At 46.9% G+C, this 17,345-nt stretch overlaps 1 protein-coding gene across 1 annotated transcript in view; it reads right to left on the reverse strand.

The window, feature by feature from the left end:
- Positions 1-6,034: 6,034 nt before the first annotated feature.
- LOC122939463 (E3 SUMO-protein ligase ZBED1-like) overlaps positions 6,035-17,345 on the reverse strand; it is a 32,487-nt gene continuing 21,176 nt past the window's right edge. The window contains exon 4 of the mRNA XM_044295536.1: positions 6,035-6,235. Within this exon, the coding sequence (XP_044151471.1) occupies positions 6,035-6,235 (201 nt within the window). The remainder of the gene's footprint in view (positions 6,236-17,345) is intronic.

Consider the following 17,345-nt stretch of genomic DNA (forward strand, 5'->3'; position numbering starts at 1 on the left):
TGCGGGATGAGAGGACGGTTTTATTGGCACTATTTTGGGGGGCATATGACTTTTTAATCGTTTGCTATTACAATTTTTGTGATGTAAGGTGACAAAAAACACTTTTTTTTGCACGGTTTTTTTATTTTATTTTTTTGACCGTGTTCATAGAGCAGTTTCTTACAGACGCGGCAATACCTAAATTTTTTTTTTTTTTAGTTTTAGTGTCTCACGTCTGAGAACCATAGTTTTTTTTATCCGATTGTGAGTGGCTAAATTGGGATATAAATTTAGTACTCCATGGAAGTGTTGTACTCCCTGAAGCAACCAATAATGCAGAGGCCCGGATGATCAGGGCACGTGTCACACTGAGTAGTGGTGTCCTTCCGTATCCCCCTCCTGTGACACACTTTGCGCATGGCGTTATATTGCTTGAGGACTTGATCAGATATATTAACTCCTCCTATATACCGATTGTAGTCAACGATACAATCGGGCTTGAGGACTGTTGCCGCAGTACCTCGCACAGGGACAGGGGTGATGCCGTTACCATGAATTGTGGACAGTACAAGGACATCCCTCTTGTCCTTATATCTGACCAGCAACAGGTTTCCACTGGTAAGGGCATGGGTCTCACCCCTGGGGATAGGTACCTGGAGGAGGTGGGTAGGGAGGCCGCGTTGATTTTTCCACACGGTCCCACAAGCAGACGTGGATCTGGCGGTGAGGGACTGGAACAAGGGGATACTAGTATAAAAGTTATCCACGTACAAGTGGTAACCCTTATCTAGCAGTGGGTGCATAAGGTCCCACACAAGTTTCCCACTAACACCCAGAGTGGTGGGACATTCTGGGGGTTGAATACGGGAATCTCGCCCCTCGTACATACGAAACTTGTAAGTGTACCCTGAGGTACTCTCACAAAGTTTGTACAGCTTCACGCCATACCTTGTCTGCTTAGAGGGAACATACTGGCGGAAAAGGAGTCTCCCCTTGAAAGCAATGAGAGACTCATCAACCGCAACCTCCCTTCCAGGTACATAGGCCTGGACAAATTTGGCCCCAAAGGGATCGATGACCGGCCTGATTTTGTACAGGCGGTCATAGGCATGATCACCTTGGGGGGGGACATGCTGCATTATCTGAATAATGCAAGCATTTCCGGATGGCCTCAAACCTGGAGCTTGTCATGGCCGTACTGTAAAGTGGGGTCTGGTAGAGGACATCCCCACTCCAGTAATGCCTGACACTAGGTCCATGTGCAGCACGAGGCCCCAAAACGTCCTCATCTCGATTGCACTGACCGGAGTCAAGCCACCGAGCCTAGACAAAAAAGAGCCTGGGTGCTCAGCAACAAACTGTTGGGCGTACAGGTTTTTTTGCTCCACCATTAGATTTACAAAGTAGTCGTATTCAGTGAAGCCCACTGTGGAAATCTGGATTCCTGGTTGGCCTACAAAATCAGGAATCACAGACTCAAAACGCTCTGGGGTATACCATGCAAGATCACCCGCAGGGTGCTCCGGTGGACTTAACTGGTGTGCCAGAAAACTAGTACGAGCCTCAGAGCTGCTCGTACTAGTGTGGGCCACAGGGTCCCTAGCATGGCGATCCCCTTGCTCCGCCTGGCGGCGTATCCACCGCCTTGGTGGCTCATCATCATCGCTAGATGATGAGGATGCGGATGACAAAAGGAAAGTGGGGTCATCCTCGTCCTCACTGGGGCTCTCGGACTCGGAGGCAAGCTGGGCATATGCCTCCTCGGCCAAGAACATCCAGCGGGCCATAGGGGAGTGTGTGTGTGGGTGTGGAAAATTTTATTTGGTGTGCGTGTGTGTGGGGGCACGAATGTTCGCAAACTCAACCTAAACCTAACAGACAAAAAATAAATAACTAACTAAAATAAGGGCAAGAAATATGATTTTATTTTTTTTAACGTTCAAAATCGCTGATCAACCGTCCGAAGTTGATCAGCGGTGGCGTGTGTGCGATGCGCTAACAGTGGCCGGACGCTAAGAGTGCCGGCCACAGTCAGCGTACGCAAAAAAAAAAAAACTGCTTGCGCTTAAAAAAAGTTGTGGGGGGAGGGGGGCAAGCTGTGCTGTGGACCCCAGACACCCGATTTAGGGTGATGCAACAAAAAAAATTTATTTATTTTTTCTCACTAACTTTCCTTGAATATCCCTGCCTAACCTAACCTTTCCCTGAATATCTGGGTGGTGCTGGGGCACAGATGGGGGTGCTGGCTGGAGATCCGTGCAGCTGGCGATCCCCGTGCAGTGCTCCTCTCTCCTCGGCTTCCGGACACAAAAGGAGGAGAGGAGCGCTGCAGTAATTTGAACTGCCCAGCCGACCAATGAGAGCGATCCTGAGAGGTGATCACAGGATGGTGATTGGTGGTGTATTATCACACCACTGATCACCATCCTGTTCCGAGTTATCGGGTCCCCAGAGACCCGAATAACCCGGAAATGCAGCAAACCGCAGGTCTAAATTGACCTGCGGTTTGCTGCGATCGCCGACATGGGGTTGTCACAGGCCCCCCCCCCCCCGGCGCATTGAGACAAGGTGCCTGCTCAATGATTTGTCCTTAAGTACATCATGTGTCCTTAAGTACCGGGACAACATGCCGTACCGGTACGTCATGTGTCCGGAACAGGTTAACACTGGCCTACAATACAGACATACAATGCAAAAGGGAAATTAAATCCCCATACGGTAATCCATTAAATCATATAAGTCTCAATACTCATCTTTGCCCCCCATGTCTTGATCCACACGGATGCGGCTGCAAAGTGGATTCTGGCAGCAAAATGGCTTGTGTGCAGCCGCATCCGTGTGGATCGAGATATGGGGGCAAAGATGAGTATTGAGACTTATATGATTTAATGCATTAACGTATGGGGATTTAATTTCCCTTTTACATTGTATGTCTATTGTAGGCCAGTTTTAAGAGGTGAGCCTGGGTTTGGGTGTGCGGTTACAAACACAGCCCAACACAGGGATCACCACCTCTGAAATTGTAACTGAGCCTATTGTTAATAGGTCCCCTGATGAGTTGGACTGATGTCCAACGAAACGCGCTGGGGACGTTTAGAAGGACCAAACGTAGTACATGGTTTATGACCAGAAGACCGATCTACTGGTAACAGGGCTCTCCACCACAGCGTGACGAAGCTGGGCAGTCTCCATTCTACATGGAGGGCCTTATAGGTTTCCACCGACAACTATGGGAATTGATGTGGATGGTGCCACTGACACCCTATATCCATTGTAGGGAGAGACTAGCTGTTTGAGACCCAGTATTAGTCTCCCCCATCCCTAGCTCCTGGTTACCACTGGCGCAGCGTATGGTGTATATCATTATATTTAGGGATTTATTTGTATACTAATAAAAGTTATGTTTTGAAAGGTATCTATTTGGAATATAATTGTGAAACTTATGGTACCAGATTCTTTCACCAAGCAGTGACCAATGCGCATTTTGGTTGTGTTACAAGCCGAAGTTCCACATGTATGCTGAGCCCACTCTGTATTCCACTTCTACTGGTGCCACAAGACCTCCACTTTCCAGGTGAGCAGAGTCAGGTAAATCTCCCTCAGGGGTTCAAAGGGAGCCGTCTGGAGGGAAGACAGAACCAGATTGAGATACCAGGAGGGCAGAGGAGGAACATACGGAGGAACCGAATGCGCCACCCCCTGCATGAAGGTCCTCACAGGCCCAAGCAGAGCCAGGGACCACTGAAAGAAAATGGCAAGAGCCGAAACTTGACTCTTTAGGGAGCTCAGGGACAATCCCATCTCTAGGCCCAACTGGAGAAAGGAGAGGACCACAGGAACAGAAATACGAAGGGGACAAACGTCTAGTTTCTCTCAAAAGGCAAGAAAGGCCTTCCAGATACGGTAGTATATCCTGGATGAAGCAGGCTTCCTGGCCTTGATCATGGTCTTCACAACGGAGTCCGAGAAGCCCCTCTTCTTCAGGATGGCGGTCTCAACAGCCACGCCGTTAAACAAAGCGACCGTAAATTCTGGTGTAAGAGCGGTCCTTGAGACAGCAGGTCCTCTCAGAGGAAGAGGCCACGGAATGTCCGCCAGCATCCGAGTGACCTCCGGGAACTAGGCGCGGCGAGGCCAATCGGGAGCGATGAGGATGTCCGGAATCCCTTCTACCGTGATCCTGCGAAGAACCTTTGGGAGTAACGGCAGCGGTGGAAAGACATAGAGGAGGGCAAATTCTCGCCACGGAGACACCAGAGCGTCCACCCTGTACGCCTCCGGATCCTGAGCTCGGGCCAGGAATGTGGGAACCTTGTTGTTGAGTCTGGACGCCATCAAATCCACGTCCGGTTTGCCCCAACGACGACAGACGTCCTCGAATACGTGACCACTCTCCCGGATCCACTTTGTTGCGACTGAGGAAGTCTGCCGCCCAATTGTCGACCCCCGGGATGTACACTGCCGACAGAACTGGAACGTGAGTCTCCGCCCACTGAAGAATCCCTCTCACCTCCTGCATCACCATCCGACTTCGGGTCCGGCCCTGATGATTGACGTAAGCCACGGCTGTGGCATTGTCCGACTGGACCCTTACCGGGTGACACGCCAGGAGAGAAGTCCAATGAGAAAGGGAGAGGAAAATTGCTCTGAGCTCCAGAATGTTGATCGAAAGGCAGACCTCCACCGCTGACCAAACCCCCTGAACCGTCCGAGTCCGGAGAACGCCACCCCAACCCAGAAGACTGGCGTCGTGATGACGACCGTCCAGGAGATTGGAAGGAAGGACCTCCCTGAAGTCAGGTTGTGAGAGGAGAGCCACCACTGGAGTTCCGCGCGAACCCAAGGAGGCAGGCGGATCCGAGAGTCCAGACCTCTCGATGTCTTGTCCCAGGAGGACAGGATCGCCTGCTGCAGAGGCCGAGTGTGAGACTGGGCAAAGGGGACGGCTTCGAAGGAGGCCACCATCAGCCCCAGAGCCTGCATGCACTCCCGGATGGAGAGATACCGGGAGTGCAGAAGACGGGACACCGACTCCTGAATCTGAGAGGACTTGGCATCCGGAAGGAATACCCGGGCTGCCGTGGTGTCCATAATCATCCCCAGGAAAGTCACCCTCTGGGAAGGACGAAAAGAGGACTTTGGGAAGTTGATCAGCCAGCCGAACTGTTCCAGAGTCTGGACAGTGATTCGGACGCTGTCCTCTGCCTGAGGAAGGGAGGGAGCCTTTATCAGTATGTCGTCCAGGTAGGGCAACAGAGATATGCCCCTGGTACGGAGAAGCACCATGAGCGGCGCCAAGATCTTGGTAAATACCCCTGGAGCTGTCACCAGCCCAAAGGGAAGCGCGACGTACTGATAATGATGTCCCCCGATGGCGAAGCGCAGGAATCTGAAGTGAGATTCTGCGATAGGGACATGCAGATAGGCGAAGCGCAGGAATCTGAAGTGAGATTCTGCTATAGGGACATGCTGCACGTTCTCTGCCGGAAAAGGATAAAGAGTATCCATGCGTCTTGTGGCAAAAAAACGGTGATTAGGGCGGTCCCAGGTCTTAGAAAGGACCTTGGCAAATTCGCCATAGATGGGGAAAGCGACTGCCTCTGGTTTTCTAGAATGGAAAAGGGGGAATTCCTGGCTACTGGTGGAAGGAGGGTCCCCCTGGATATCAAAGGTGTCACGAACCGCCGTGACCAAGTCTGCCACCATGGTGGACAGTTTAGGCGACGGCTCCAGCTCAGTGTCTTCGTCCGAGCTGGATCGTTCCCCTTCAGACCTATGGTCCCTGCGAGGAGGGGGAGAGTCTGAGTTCGCCTCCAGGCGAGGGGGTGAAGCAGAGTCATCCGAAGAGGGATGCTACTATGCACGCTGCCTCTTAACAGTAGTGCGTCCCCTGTGGGAAGCACTGTTAGGTGGAGCGGTGCTAGCCACATCAGGCAGTCCCTAAGTGTCACACAGGGAGACCGAGGGGGGGGGGTCTGCAGGAGAGCTGCATATACTTATCTGCGTCCTGCAGTCTTCACCCTCTGCTCCACACCAGCGGGGTACACCTCTTCAGTCAGCTGGCACAAGGAGTGGCAGTGATCTGGGTAGAGGGCAGGAGTAGGTGACCCTGGAACTGGTAGGCCGCCGGAGCTGCAGGTTGAGCCCGGTTCCACTTGTCTTCTGGGGGGAGTCTGGAGGTAGCCGGGGACGCCATTTCGACCCCGGCACTCGCTCCACTGAGAGACCAGGGCAGCCCTATGCTGCCCTGTGTCCTCTGTTGAGAAAAAAACAAACATGAGTAGAAGAAACAGAAGTGTCAACCTCCTTATCCGACACTAAGCAAGAACTGAGGTCCTCCTGTGGGAGTCTGGGGGTATAGCCCGTGTAGGAGGAGCTTTCTTCTTTATTTGCATAGTGTCTCCTCCTGGTAATGGCCTAGGCTATACCCATGGTCTGTGTCCCCCAATGGAATGGGCGAGAAACCATATGCCGCACCTTTCCCTCTACGCCCTACTGTGTGGCCGTACAGTAGTGTACGACCACATATAGGGTGTTTCTGTAAACGAGTCAGGGCAATAAATATACAGTCTTGTTTGACTGTTAACCCTTGATTTGTTAGTGGAAAAAATGGGTTAAAATGGAAAAATTGGCAAAAAAATTAAATTCAGAAATTTCATCCCCATTTGCCAATAACTCTTGTGGAGCACCTAAAGGGTTAACATAGCCTGTGAGATCAGTTTATATGAATACCTTGAGGGGTGTATTTTCTAACATGGGGTCATTTTTGGGTGGTTTCTATTATGTAAGCCTCACAAAGTGACTTCAAACCTGAATTGGTCCCTAAAAAAATGGGTTTTGGAAAATTTCTGAAAATTTCCAAGATTCTGCTTCTAAACTTCTAAGCCTTGTAACATCCCAAAAAATAAAATAGCATTCCCCAAATGATCCAAACATGAAGTAGACATATGGGGTATGTAAATTAATAACTTTTTGGGAGTTATTACTGTGTATTGTAGAAGTAGAGAAATTGAAAGTTAGAAATTTGCAAATTTTTCAAAAATTTTGGTAAATTTGGTATTTTTTTATAAATAAAAATGAATTTTTTTACTCCATTTTACCAGTGTCATAAAGTACAATCTGTGACAAAAAAACAATCTCAGAATGGCCTGGCTAAGTAAAAGCGTTTTAAAGTTATCACCGCATAAAGTGACAATGGTCCGATTTGCAAAAAATGGCCTGGTCCTTAAGGTGAAAAAAGGCTGTATCCTGAAGGGGTTAATGACAAGTCCCGGTTTGGGCCTCCCTGACTACAAACTCACATTCCACGCATATGCTCGACAAATTTGTAAAACCATGGCGGGTGTGCTGACACAATATCACAGAGGTAAGTTACGTCCTTGTGCCTTTTTCTCAAAAATCGTTCCGGCATCCGTCCAAGGAATGCCGGCCTGTCTGAGATCTCTTGCAGCCTGTGCTATGATGGTTGAGCTTGCAACGCCACTTACAATGGGACATGAGACTATCCTGTACACCACACATGATGTAGTAGGCCTTCTCAAAGGCATACACACACAGCACATGTCCGCACAAAGACTATCTGGATATGAGATTCTACTCCTCAGCAATCCCTCCCTCCAAATCAAATACGCAACACACACCTCAGGTCCAGCACCTATCTTGAACGCCCTATTAGGAATTAAAGGACCTGAGGATCACTTGACAGAGGCACATGATTGTATACACGCCATACAACATGAGACATAACCCCGCTCTGATTTACAATCTGTACCAGTAGAAGGGGCTCCTGATGTTTTTATTGATGGATCCTGCAGCAGACCAAATGACAACACTTATCATGCAGGATATGCTAGTGTTATGCTACCCGATGTTGTCCTGGAAGCCAGACCCATCACATGCCAATCTGCACAAGCAGCAGAATTAATTGCACTCACGAGAGCATGCATACTACATGAAGGCAAGCCAGTCACCATTTACACTGACAGCAGGTACGCACATGAAGTGGTCTGGGACCACGGGGTCATTTGGCAAAGGAGAGGATTCATTGCAGCTGATGGTAAGCACATCTCACATTCACAACTTGTTATACAACTTTTAGAAGCCATAAGATTTCCCTCACAGATAGAGATGTCGCGAACATAAAATTTTCCATTCACGAACCGCGAACACAAATTTTTGCAAATGTTCGCGAACGGGCGAACCAGGCAAACCGCCATTGACTTCAATAGGCAGGCGAATTTTAAAACCCACAGGGACTCTTTCTAGCCACAGTAGTGATGGAAAAGTTGTTTTAAGGGGACTAACACCTGGACTGGCATGCCGGAGGGGGATCCATGGCAAAACTCCCATGGAAAATTACATAGTTGACGCAGAGTTGGGTTGTAATCCATAAAGGGCATAAATCACCTAACAATCCTAAATTTTTTTGAACAACGTGGTTTAAAACATCCAGTGTGTGTATACGATCAGGTATGATGTTGTATCGATCAGGTAGTGTAAGGGTTACGCCCGCTTCACAGACATTGACAGACCAAACTCCCCTTTTAATGCACCGCAAACAACCGCAAACAGTCCATTTGCCCAATCGCAAACTCCCCATTTGCACAAGGTTGGATACCAAGCTAGCCATGTCCTGTTGATGTCATTGAAGGTTTCTTCCTCCACCCAGCCACGTACAACACCAAGGGTCCCCGAAAGGTGAATTGAATCGATTTTTCGAACGGGGAGATGGTTAAAAAAACGCTGGCTCCCTCCCCTTTGTTTAAATCCACGGTTACTGCGTCTGCGCCGTGCAATTTACTGTCACACCCGATATGAGTGGTATTTTCTGTAGTACTATTCTCATCAATTAAATCCCTGTTACGTCCCCAATCTGGTGTCCATTTATTGAATTGATTTTTCGAACGGGGAGATGGTAAAAAAAACGCTGGCTCCCTCCCCTTTGTTTTAATCCACGGTCACTGCGTCTGCGCCGTGCAATTTACTGTCACACCCGATATGAGTGGTATTTTCTGTAGTTCTCTTCTCATCAGTTTAATCCTTGTTACGTCCCCAATCTGGGGTCCATTTATTGAATTGATTTTTCGAACGGGGAGATGGTAAAAAAAACGCTGGCTCCCTCCCCTTTGTTTTAATCCACGGTCACTGCGTCTGCGCCGTGCAATTTACTGTCACACCCGATATGAGTGGTATTTTCTGTAGTTCTCTTCTCATCAGTTTAATCCCTGTTACCTCCCATATCAGGGATTGCCTTTTGTGAAAAAAAATTTAGGACGGGTACCTTCGACTGCCTTCACAGTGACAGACCAAACTCTGATACACCAAACTGAACTGATTTTAGGAATCAGGAGATGGAAAAAGCAGCTTGGTCGGTCCTCTTACTCCCAAGTTAAGGCATTGCACATGCACGGAGCAATGTGCTGTGACACCCTGACCCTATATGAGTGGTGTCTTAACTAGTACTATTCCTATCAGTTTAATCCCTGTTACGTCCCCTATCCGGGGCCGTGTGTTGAATTGATTAACCATTGTCGAATTAACGAACCATTACGACATCCTGAAATAATTTAGTTCTGAGCTCTGTACTTGCTTTGTATTGGAATTGATGGGGATTTTTTAAATTGTCTGCATTATTTCTAATAAACTATTAAGAGACTTTATTATGATTTTTTTATTTTATGTATTAAAAACCCATACAACTAAAAAAAAATAAAAAAAAATTTATGATTTTTCTATGAAAAATTATCCAGCCGATCGCTTTTAGTCTGATCATAATGAAGCAACGACCTTATCATCTGGGGTGTGGCAACATTGCCAACACACTCATAGAGGTGATGATCGCTTCATTGTGATATGCAAGCCCCTTCACCACAACAAGGTACCGATCACGAAGGGGAATTGACACATATATGTGCCTTTTTTTTTGTTTTGTTTTTGCAGCCACAGTGCAGCACCAGAGGCCAGAAAAATTAGGCATGTACACATGCCTGAAAAATGTGGTATTGTTGCAGCCGCTGCTACAGCTGTAGCAGCGGCCGGAATTTTTTTTGTCTTCCAGGCAGAAAGGTGACTAAAACATTGCGGCTTGAACCCTAGTTGGTGGTGGAGAATTCACGAAAGTCATCTGGTATGCAGACATTAAATACAGCAGCGTGGGGACCATTTTACGGCCAAGGCATGTCATCAGGCCTTTTGTTAGTCAAATTCATTCATCTTAATGAAGGTGAGGTAATCAACACTTTTTTGACCGAGGCGACTTCTTTTGTCAGTGACAATGCCTCCTGCTGCACTGAAGGTCCTTTCTGACAGGACACTTGAAGCGGGGCAGGCCAGAAGTTCTATCGCAAACTGGAATAGCTCAGGCCACAGGTCAAGCCTGCACACCCAGTAGTCAAGGGGTTCATCGCTCCTCAGAGTGTCAATATCTGCAGTTAGGGCGAGGTAGTCTGCTACCTGTTAGTCGAGACGTTCTCTAAGGCTGGATCCCGAAGGGCTGTGGCGATGCGTAGGACTGAAAAAGCTCTGCATGTCCTCCATCAACAACACATCTGTAAAGCGTCCTCTCCTTGCCGCCGTGGTCGTGGTAGGAGGAGGATTACTTTCACCTCTTCCCCAGTTAGATTCCCGTTGTGCTGTGACATCCCCCTTATAGGCTGTGTAAAGCATATTTTTTAGTTTGGTTTTGAACTGCTGCATCCTTTCTGACTTTCGTTAATTTGGTAACATTTCCGCAACTTTCTGCTTATACCGGGGGTCTAGTAGCGTGGCCACCCAGTACAGGTCGTTCTCCTTCATCCTTTTTATACGAGGGTCCCTCAACAGACATGACAGCATGAAAGACCCCATTTGCACAAGGTTGGATGCCAAGCTACTCATTTCCCGTTCCTCGTCCTCACTGATGTCATTGACGGTCTGTTCTTCCCCCCAGCCACGTACAACACCACAGGTCCCAGATAGTTGACAACAACGAGCACCCTGGGATGCCTGCTGTGGTTGGTCTTCCTCCTCCTCAAAGCCACATTCCTCCTCTGACTCCTCTTCCTCATACTCCTCTTGCAGCGTTACCGCAGGTCCGGCAAGCGATGATGACAAGGCTGTTTCTGGTGGTGATGGTGACCACAACTCTTCCTCTTCCTCTTCACGCTCATCTACAGCCTGATCCAGCACTCTTCGCAGGGCATGCTCCAGGAAGAAAACAAATGGGATGAGGTCGCTGATGGTGCCTTCGGTGCGACTGACTAGGTTTGTCACCTCCTCAAAAGGACGCATGAGCCTACAGGCATTGCGCAGAGGCAGAAGCTGTCCTAGCACCCCGGTCATACAAATACTCGTTGACTGCTTTTCTTGTTGGAGCAGGCGGTCGAACATTAGGAGTGTTGAATACCAAGCTGTTGGGCTGTCGTAAATCAAGCGCCTCACTGGCATGATGTTTCAGCGCTGAATGTCTGAAGAGTGCGCCATGGCCGTGTAGGAACGCCTGAAATGGCCACACATCTCCTGGCCTGCTTGAGGACATCCTGTAAGCCTGGGTACTTAGACACAAAGCGTTGTACGATGAGATTCAACACATGTGCCATGCACGGCACATGTGACAACTTGCCCAAATTCAATGCCGCCAACAAATTGCTTCCATTGTCACACACCACTTTGCCGATCTCCAGTTGGTGCGGGGTCAGCCACTGATCCACCTGTGCGTTCAGGGCGGACAGGAGTGTTGGTCCGGTGTGGCTCTCTGCTTTCAGGCAAGTCAACCCCAAAACAGCGTGACACTGTCGTATCCGGGATGTGGAATAGCCCCTGGGGAGCTGGGGGGATTCAGTTGATGTGCAGCCTGACGCCGCAGCAGAAGAGGACTCAGTTGAGGAGGTTATGGAAGAGGATGGAGTAGAGGAGGTGGCAGTAGGCCTGCCTACAAGTCGTGGCGGTGTCGTTAACTCCGCTGCAGAGCCACGCATTCCATGCTTGGCAGCCGTCAGCAGGTTGACCCAATGCGCAGTGTACGTGATATACCTGCCCTGACCGTGCTTTGCAGACCAGGTATCAGTGGTCAGATGGACCCTTGCCCCAACACTGTATGCCAGAGATGCCATGACTTCCTGTTCAATCACTAAGTAGGGGTTTGGGATTGCCTTTTTTGAAAAAATTGTCCGGGTACCTTCCACTGTGATGGCCCAATAGCAACACATTTTGTGAAGGACTCAGACTCCACAGGCTAGTATGGTAAAAGTTGGCGGGCTAAGAGTTCCGTCAAGCCAGCTGTCAGATGCCAGGCAAGGGGGTGACTCTGTGACATTGGCTTCTTACACTCAAACATTTCCTTTACAGACACCTGACTGTGGGCAGATGAGATGGAACTGCTGAAGGTAAGAGGCGGAGTGGCGGGTGGTTGAGAGGGGGCAAGGAGGACAGCAGTGGTTGACGTGGCTGAAGATGCTGGACCAGGAGGAGGATGGTGGCTTTGAGTTTGTGTGCTGCTTGTACTCATGTGTTGATCCCATTGGCGTTTGTGATGTGAGATCATGTGCCTTCGCAAAGCAGTTGTACTGGGTATTGGACTTCCCACGACTCAGTTTCTTTTGGCACAGGTTGCAAATGGCATTGCTGTTATCAGAGGCAGACACACCAAAAAATGCCACACTGTTGAGCTTTGCAATGACGGCATTCTGGTGGTGGCAACAGCATGCGTTGATTGGCGTGCTCTCTGGCTGACCCCGGGTGCCGATACATGCTGTCTGATTGTGCCACTAGTTCCTGGCTACGACCTCCCCCTGCTTCCAACTCGTCTCCTCCTTCTCTCTGTCTCCCCTTCAGAACTTTCCCCCTCTTCTTCTTCTCTTCGAGCAGGCACCCACGTGGCATCCACGGACACATCGTCATCATCAACCGCTTTACATGTATCTGACACATCAGCAAAGGAAGCAGCAGCGGGTACAACATCATCATCATCATCACACTGTACGTCCATGTGTATAATGCTGCCTGACTGAGACATATCCCTGTTATCTACATCCTCTGGCAATAATGGTTGCGCATCACTAATTTCATCTAACTGTGTAATGTGTAAATAATTCCTCTGAGAGATCAAGCGAAGCGGCTGTGGTGGCTGTGGTCGTAGTGGTGGTGGTGGCAGCAGGCGGGAGAGTGGTAACTTGAGAGCAGGTGACCAAAGCTGAGCTGGAGGAGGATGGTGCGTCAAGGTTCTTAGCGGAAGCTGTTGAAGATTGGGCGTCCTGTGTAAGCCAGTCAACTATTTTCCCCGAATTTTTGGGGTTCAGGGTACGTGGCCTCTGAACACTGGGCATTATTCCAGGGCCAGTGGAAATCACAGCACCACGACCACGACAGCCCCTGCGGGGTGGCCTGCCTCTGTCTGTCATTTTCTTTTAGATAAGTGGTACTATGCGTGCAAGGTACTGAGCCACCCTATATAAGTGGTGGGCAGTGGGCACAGTACAGTCTGTATGGGCCTGACACACACTGGCTTGCAACTGCGATTATATCACAGAGAAATAATATAAATTGAATTATTTTTATCTGCAAGGTATTGTCTGTGACACCCTGTATGAATGGTGTGCACACAGTACTGTCTGTGGGCCACACAGTCACTCACTGGCTTGCAAAGCGATTATATCACAGAGAAATAATATAAATAGATTTTTTTTTTATCTGCAAGGTATTGTCTGTGACACCCTGTATGGATGGTGTGCACACAGTACTGTCTGTGGGCCAGACAGTCACTCACTGGCTTGTAACTGCGATTATATCACAGATAAATAATATAAATTGAATTTTTTATATCTTCAAGGTATTGTCTGTGACACCCTGTATGGCGGGTGTGCACAGAGTACTGTCTGTGGGCCAGACAGTCACTCACTGGCTTGTAACTGTGATTATATCACAGATAAATAATATAAATTGAATTTTTTTTTTATCTGCAAGGTATTGTCTGTGATACCTTGTATGGATTGGGTGCACACAGTACTGTCTGTGGGCCACACAGTCACTCACTGGTTTGCAACTGCGATTATATCACAGAGAAATAATATAAATTGAATTATTTTTATCTGCAAGGTATTGTCTGTGACACCCTGTATGAATGGTGTGCACACAGTACTGTCTGTGGGCCACACAGTCACTCACTGATTTGCAAAGCGATTATATCACAGAGAAATAATATAAATTGAATTATTTTTATCTTCAAGGTATTGTCTGTGACACCCTATATGGATGGTGCGCACACAGTACTGTCTGTGGGCCAGACAGTCACTCACTGGCTTGTAACTGCGATTATATCACAGATAAATAATATAAATTGATTTTCTTTTATCTGCAAGGTATTGTCTGTAACACCCTGTATGGATGGTGTGCACACAGTACTGTCTGTGGGCCAGACAGTCACTCACTGGCTTGTAACTGCGATTATATCACAGATAAATAATATAAATTGAATTTTTTTTATCTGCAAGGCATTGTCTGTGACACCCTGTATGGCGGGTGTGCACAGAGTACTGTCTGTGGGCCAGACAGTCACTCACTGGCTTGTAACTGTGATTATATCACAGATAAATAATATAAATTGAATTTTTTTTATCTGCAAGGTATTGTCTGTGATACCTTGTATGGATGGAGTGCGCACAGTACTGTCTGTGGGCCACACAGTCACTCACTGGTTTGCAAAGCGATTATATCACAGAGAAATAATATAAATTGAATTTTTTTTATCTGCAAGGTATTGTCTGTGACACCCTGTATGGATGGTGTGCACACAGTACTGTCTGTGGTCCACACAGTCACTCACTGGCTTGCAAATGCGATTATATCACAGATAAATAATCTAAATTGAATTATTTTTATCTTCAAGGTATTGTCTGTGACACCCTATATGGATGGTGCGCGCACAGTACTGTCTGTGGGCCAGACAGTCACTCACTGGCTTGTAACTGCGATTATATTACAGATAAATAATATAAATTGATTTTATTTTATCTGCAAGGTATTGTCTGTGACACCCTGTATGGATGGTGTGCACACAGTACTGTCTGTGGGCCAGACAGTCACTCACTGGCTTGTAACTGCGATTATATCACAGATAAATAATATAAATTGAATTTTTTTTATCTACAAGGCATTGTCTGTGACACCCTGTATGGCGGGTGTGCACAGAGTACTGTCTGTGGGCTAGACAGTCACTCACTGGCTTGTAACTGCGATTATATCACAGATAAATAATCTAAATTGAATTTTTTTTATCTGTAAGGTATTGTCTGTGACACCCTGTATGGATGGTGTGCACACAGTACTGTCTGTGGGCCACACAGTCACTCACTGGCTTGCAAAGCGATTATATCACAGAGAAATAATATAAATAGATTTTTTTTTATCTGCAAGGTATTGTCTGTGACACCCTGTATGAATGGTGTGCACACAGTACTGTCTGTGGGCCACACAGTCACTCACTGGCTTGCAAATGCGATTATATCACAGATAAATAATCTAAATTGAATTATTTTTATCTTCAAGATATTGTCTGTGACACCCTATATGGATGGTGCGCACACAGTACTGTCTGTGGGCCAGACAGTCACTCACTGGCTTGTAACTGCGATTATATCACAGATAAATAATATAAATTGATTTTCTTTTATCTGCAAGGTATTGTCTGTAACACCCTGTATGGATGGTGTGCACACAGTACTGTCTGTGGGCCAGACAGTCACTCACTGGCTTGTAACTGCGATTATATCACAGATAAATAATATAAATTTAATTTTTTTTATCTGCAAGGCATTGTCTGTGACACCCTGTATGGCGGGTGTGCACAGAGTACTGTCTGTGGGCCAGACAGTCACTCACTGGCTTGTAACTGTGATTATATCACAGATAAATAATATAAATTGAATTTTTTTTATCTGCAAGGTATTGTCTGTGATACCTTGTATGGATTGGGTGCACACAGTACTGTCTGTGGGCCAGACAGTCACTCACTGGTTTGTAACTGCGATTATATCACAGATAAATAATATAAATTGAATTTTTTTTATCTGCAAGGTATTGTCTGTGACACCCTGTATGGATGGTGTGCACAGAGTACTGTCTGTGGGCCACACAGTCACTCACTGGCTTGTAACTGCGATTATATCACAGATAAATAATATAAATTGAATTATTTTTATCTGCAAGGTATTGTCTGTGACACCCTGTATGGATGGTGTGCACACAGTACTGTCTGTGGGCCACACAGTCACTCACTGGTTTGCAACTGCGATTATATCACAGAGAAATAATATAAATTGAATTATTTTTATCTGCAAGGTATTGTCTGTGACACCCTGTATGAATGGTGTGCACACAGTACTGTCTGTGGGCCACACAGTCACTCACTGGTTTGCAAAGCGATTATATCACAGAGAAATAATATAAATTGAATTTTTTTTATCTGCAAGGTATTGTCTGTGACACCCTGTATGGATGGTGCGCACACAGTACTGTCTGTGGGCCAGACAGTCACTCACTGGCTTGTAACTGCGATTATATCACAGATAAATAATATAAATTGCATTTTTTTTATCTGCAAGGTATTGTCTGTGACACCCTGTATGAATGGTTTGCACACAGTACTGTCTGTGGGCCACACAGTCACTCACTGGCTTGCAAATGCGATTATATCACAGATAAATAATATAAATTGATTTTCTTTTATCTGCAAGGTATTGTCTGTGACACCCTGTATGGATGGTGTGCACACAGTACTGTCTGTGGACCAGACAGTCACTCACTGGCTTGTAACTGCGATTATATCACAGATAAATAATATAAATTGAATTTTTTTTTATCTACAAGGCATTGTCTGTGACACCCTGTATGGCGGGTGTGCACAGAGTACTGTCTGTGGGCTAGACAGTCACTCACTGGCTTGTAACTGCGATTATATCACAGATAAATAATATAAATTGAATTATTTTTATCTGCAAGGTATTGTCTGTGACACCCTGTATGGATGGTGCCACACAGTACTGTCTGTGGGCCTCACAGTCACTCACTGGCTTGTAACTGCGATTATATCACAGATAAATAATATAAATAGAATTATTTTTATCTGCAAGGTATTGTCTGTGACACCCTGTATGGATGGTGCGCACACAGTACTGTCTGTGGGCCAGACAGTCACTCACTGGTTTGTAACTGCGATTATATCACAGATAAATAATATAAATTGAATTTTTTTTTATCTGCAAGGTATTGTCTGTGACACCCTGTATGGATGGTGTGCATACAGTACTGTCTTTGGGCCACACAGTCACTCACTGGCTTGCAACTGCGATTATATCACAGATAAATAATATAAATTGAATTATTTTTATCTGCAA

Source organism: Bufo gargarizans, chromosome 5 (assembly GCF_014858855.1).
Source record: "Bufo gargarizans isolate SCDJY-AF-19 chromosome 5, ASM1485885v1, whole genome shotgun sequence".
Classification (NCBI taxonomy): Eukaryota; Metazoa; Chordata; class Amphibia; order Anura; family Bufonidae; genus Bufo; species Bufo gargarizans.